Source organism: Nicotiana tomentosiformis, chromosome 11 (genome assembly GCF_000390325.3).
Source record: "Nicotiana tomentosiformis chromosome 11, ASM39032v3, whole genome shotgun sequence".
NCBI classification, from domain to species: Eukaryota; Viridiplantae; Streptophyta; class Magnoliopsida; order Solanales; family Solanaceae; genus Nicotiana; species Nicotiana tomentosiformis.
Window position 1 is genome coordinate 2,628,889 of NC_090822.1, and position 4,602 is coordinate 2,633,490.

General features: G+C 33.5%; 1 protein-coding gene across 1 annotated transcript; it reads right to left on the minus strand.

Annotated features, from left to right (window-relative positions):
* Positions 1–2,308: 2,308 nt before the first annotated feature.
* Positions 2,309–2,704, minus strand: LOC104117788 (protein ASPARTIC PROTEASE IN GUARD CELL 2-like). Its single transcript, XM_009628895.1, has one exon. The coding sequence runs from the start codon at positions 2,702–2,704 to the stop codon at positions 2,309–2,311; it is 396 nt and encodes a 131-aa protein (XP_009627190.1).
* Between the last annotated feature and the right edge of the window lie 1,898 nt (positions 2,705–4,602).

Sequence of the window (4,602 nt, forward strand, 5' to 3'; positions counted from 1 at the left end):
GTTCCTCCATCTCAGCTTTGCCCAGGTGCGGATGCTAAGGCGGATGCTATGGGCCGACTTCACTCCTAAGAGTGCACGAAATCTGATTTTTTTTCTAGATTGGATGCGACGCATCCAACCCCTCTTCCTCTACCTAGAGCACCTTTTCTTGATATTTTTGCACTCCAAACACCCTAAATCATCACACACAACTCAATTAGTCATAAAACTAATAATTAAATCATGTTGGGCATTTTAAAGATCAAATAGCATCAAAAAAGTGGTTAAAATATGGGTAAAGTAATATCAACACATATCGAAATATGCCCAACATCAGTAAATGAAAGAACTTTTTTCATTTTTCACGAACGTCTTTCCTAAATAGAGAGCATGAAATCTCATGAGATAATTTAAGGGACTTTGTTAATGTGGATTTTCCACTACAAACCTTTCTATAGCTACCCTCGGTTATCATAGCAGCCAGGATTAAGGTCCATGGATTCAAGCTTTATGATTATTAGCGTTGAATTTCCTATAATTTTAAAGTTATAGGATCATATCTACTATTTATTGCAATTTTAAAAAAATTATATATATAAATTTATATTTCGCGTTTAAAGTAGCAGGTTGAGATGAACCTGATTTTTCAAAGTTGTATCTGCGCCCTTGTCTATAACAACGTTTCATCATAACTATCAAGTTTTCTTTGGATATGATTTTCTCTATTATATTTTACCTCTATAACAACATTTTACTTATAGCAGTAATAATCATCATTATTACTGTATACTTTTTGAATTATTACGTCTCTATAACAGCCTAACTCAAATATCTGTTTGTTGTGTTTATTATTTTATAATAGCAAAAATTAATCCACTAATATATTTTATTGGAGACATACCACTATTCTAGACTCAACTTCGTACTCGTGCTTATACTTAAAGTACAACTTCACAGCATGAAAGTATAGTTCCTAACCATTTGGATCCTCTTTATAGCAAGTGTCAAAAGGTCCGTTTGAATTTTCAACCATAGGAATATCTTCTACTACAGCTCTTAATATGTAGAGAAATACAACATAAAAAACAACAGAAAAATAGGTAAAAGTTGTCCCAGTATCCACCAAGATTCCACCATTAATATGTCGTTTGAAATTCAACCATGAGAGTTTTACCGGAACTTCCCTTTCATTAACAATAACTTTATCAATGTTTACAAAATAAAATTAAGGGTACTTATAATTTGGTAGCAATTTTGCTGATGTTGCTCTTGGCCACTTGCTTATATGGAAACTCATTATCGATCCTTTTCTTGAATGAAAAGTTGGTAGACACATGGAAAATATATACGTCTTAAATTGAGATGGTAAAGAAGATCCACCTTTTCTAATGGAAATACTTTACGCGCAAGGCCAACAATCCCAGAATAGGAAGCATTGAAAAGACCGGTTTGGTCAATACTACATCCAAATGTAACATTGGTCTTTGGTCTAAATCAAAATAAATCACGTCATCTACCATAAAACTTTTTGTTCTTGATCGAGCCGTATATTTTCTATCATAGATACATTTAGAATTATTTTGATCATAATGAAAAGCTGGGTCCGCTAATACATAGATTTGAACTAATTGACCGTGTTCAAACTTTATTTGTCATAGTAAGTATTGTAAACTGGAAGCCCTCTCACACACATTCCATAACAATTGGATGGTGGACCATGATAATAACTTGGCACTGATATTTAACACATTTTCTCAATAACCTCCTTATGTATAGGTGAAGAATAAATTATAGATTATTGTTATAGGCCATTGTTTTAGACAAATGGGGATTGTAGAATAACGCTAAAATATATTTCGAGATATTCTATGATAAATGTAGAATATTTAATTTACTATCCCTCCAGTATATGCATGTAAGATCTGAATTAGTTGTATAATATTTGTTTTCTTTTAGTTTACTCTCCCACTAAAAGAACCATTTTCAACCCATAAATTTTAACACATGTACTTAATTTTAAGTGTGGCAAGTAACGGTCTCTCTTAATTTGAATACCCTACAAACCGTAACTTGATAAAAAATATTAGATTTGGAAAGTGTAGATGAGGTCTTATCTTTAAACCTATGATCTATGAGAAATTATGAAAGGAAAAAAAAAATTCTTACAATCACTCCCTGCAAATCATACGCTTGCCAATACACGATTCTAACAAAAAAGATTGCAATAGCTTTTGTAGGATTCACGAAAACAGAGAGAAAAGAAGAAATGCTAATAATGGTAAACTTGGATACACCTTTAAATTGTAACTTAGAAATTTATATACTTTAATCACATGCATCTACTGTCGAAGGACAAAGTATTTGCTGAAGTATCAAAAGTTAATCCTACACATTGGAGTTGATTAACCCCTAATATTGAGAAGTCTTGCTCCGTTCCTACAAAAACGAGGCAGTAGTGCCCACGAAAGTGCACAACAACTCGCTCTTGTGCCAAAAGCAACATTGTACCTGGATTTTCACTGCCAAAATAAAACTTTACAACAGGAAATACTAAACCAGGACCATTTGGATTATCTTTATAGCAAGTGTCAAAAGGTCCTATTGGATTGTCAACCATAGGAATATCTCGTACTTCAGCTCTAAACGCATAGCGAAATATGACATAAAAATCCTTAGGAAAATGGGTAAAGGTCGTTCCTGTATCCACGATGACTCCACCACGCATATTTGGTTTGAAATTCCACCACGAGGGATTGACCAAAACTTCTTTGTCATTAATAAAATTTTTATAAAGGTTAACATAGAAAAATGAAGGGTACCTTCTATTTGGTAGTAATTTTACTGTTTTTGCTCTTGGATATGTGCTGTTATGAAAACTGATAGTAGATCCCTTTCCCGAATGAATCTTGGTAGACACATGGAAAATAATGACGCTCCAAATTGTGATGGTAAAGAATATCCACCCTTTTTTTGTGGACGTGCTCTGCGTCCAAGCCCAGCAATTCCAGAGAACCAACCGCTGAAATTTGTTCCACTGGTTTGATCTTTGCCACATCCAAACATAACCCTAATTGGTCTTTGGTCTAAAACAAAAGTAATCACATCATCGGCCATGTACCCTTTTGTTCTTTGTCGACTCCCATATGTCATTTAATAGCTACACTCAAAACTATCTAGATCACAAGTAAAAGCTGAGTCCTCAAATATGTAATATTTTGAACCGTATCACAAGCAGTCAACTTTTCTAAAAGTTCTCGATGCAGTAGAATTATGTAATGGATTGTCATTTGGAGGAACCCTCCCTTCTTTAACGTCGTTACCATTTTCAAAATCAAGAATCGAAGCCAAATAACTTGATCTAGCATGAGATCGAGCAAGTCTACTTTCAAGCAATGAGTCGTAGTTCTTAAAGTTTAATTTTTCAAATACATCGCGATGGTAAATAGTAAAAGTATAGGGCGGCATTCGAGGATCTGGAAGCTTAGTTGGATCAAGAGACATGAATCTTTCTTTAGCTAGGTTAATATAAGTGGAGTTAAGGGGTGAAAGATATTTCTCATTAGCCGAAACTGCAATCAGAATTGAGAAAATAATTGACCTCAAAAGGTGAATATGGAACAGGTTTTCCATTTGTATAGAACTTAGTGTACGAAGGTATTTTATCAATTCTTTCATTCGGTATGAAATAGGATCACCACTTCCTGAAATCATCTATATATTTTATAGTAAAATATTTAATTCTACGCCAAAATAGGAAGAAAAACCAGAGCTAATTATAGAGATTTGATTCATTTTGAGAAGCCATAGTGTGAAGTAGGAATGAAATAATTAAATTCTCAATAATAAATTTTTTACCTTTTTTCCTTTGATATAATTAATATTAAGAGAATCAGAGTTTGATTACCTACTGATTTTTATCAAATGAAAGAATATATCTATTTTTTTGTGAAATCTGATGAGATATACAAGAATTAGGTATGGGATCTATAGTATTTAGGAACTTTATTAATGTAGCTCCACTACTATTCAAATTGTATTATGCACCCATTGACAAGGTACAATAATGTGGATGGATGCTTAATACCATTTGAATAGTGGTGAAGCTCGCATACTAAAATATATGTGAAAACCTGCTTAAGCTGGTTGTATGTTTAAGTTCGTTAGGCGGGGTGATTGAGGTATGAATTTTAGGAGGCTGGACCTTCGCCACAGTCCACACATTATGAGATTGGACAAGCCCATTTTTTGCCAAAAATTTATGTAAGCCTTTTACGAAGTTAGTAAAGACCTTTGGATAATAGTTTAGTTGTTCTTAGAAGAATTCAATCTAGCCAGGTAGAAAAGAAGAGGGACAATGTATACAAGGCCCGGGAATAAATTCACCGCCCTATGGCTGATCGACGATTACTAATAGTTCAGGTTTCATACAAGCGAGTTGTAGCTTAAAATCCGAACTATGGATGAATTTTTCCCTCCCACTTCTAATATCATCTATGTACATCTAGCTCACTTCAGGTATTTCTCTTTTAACGACGTTTATTTATTTAGTTGTCTAACCAATCAACAACAATCGATCCAATTATCTCCTTTACAATTTCACATCTCATTATTTACGCTTTACAA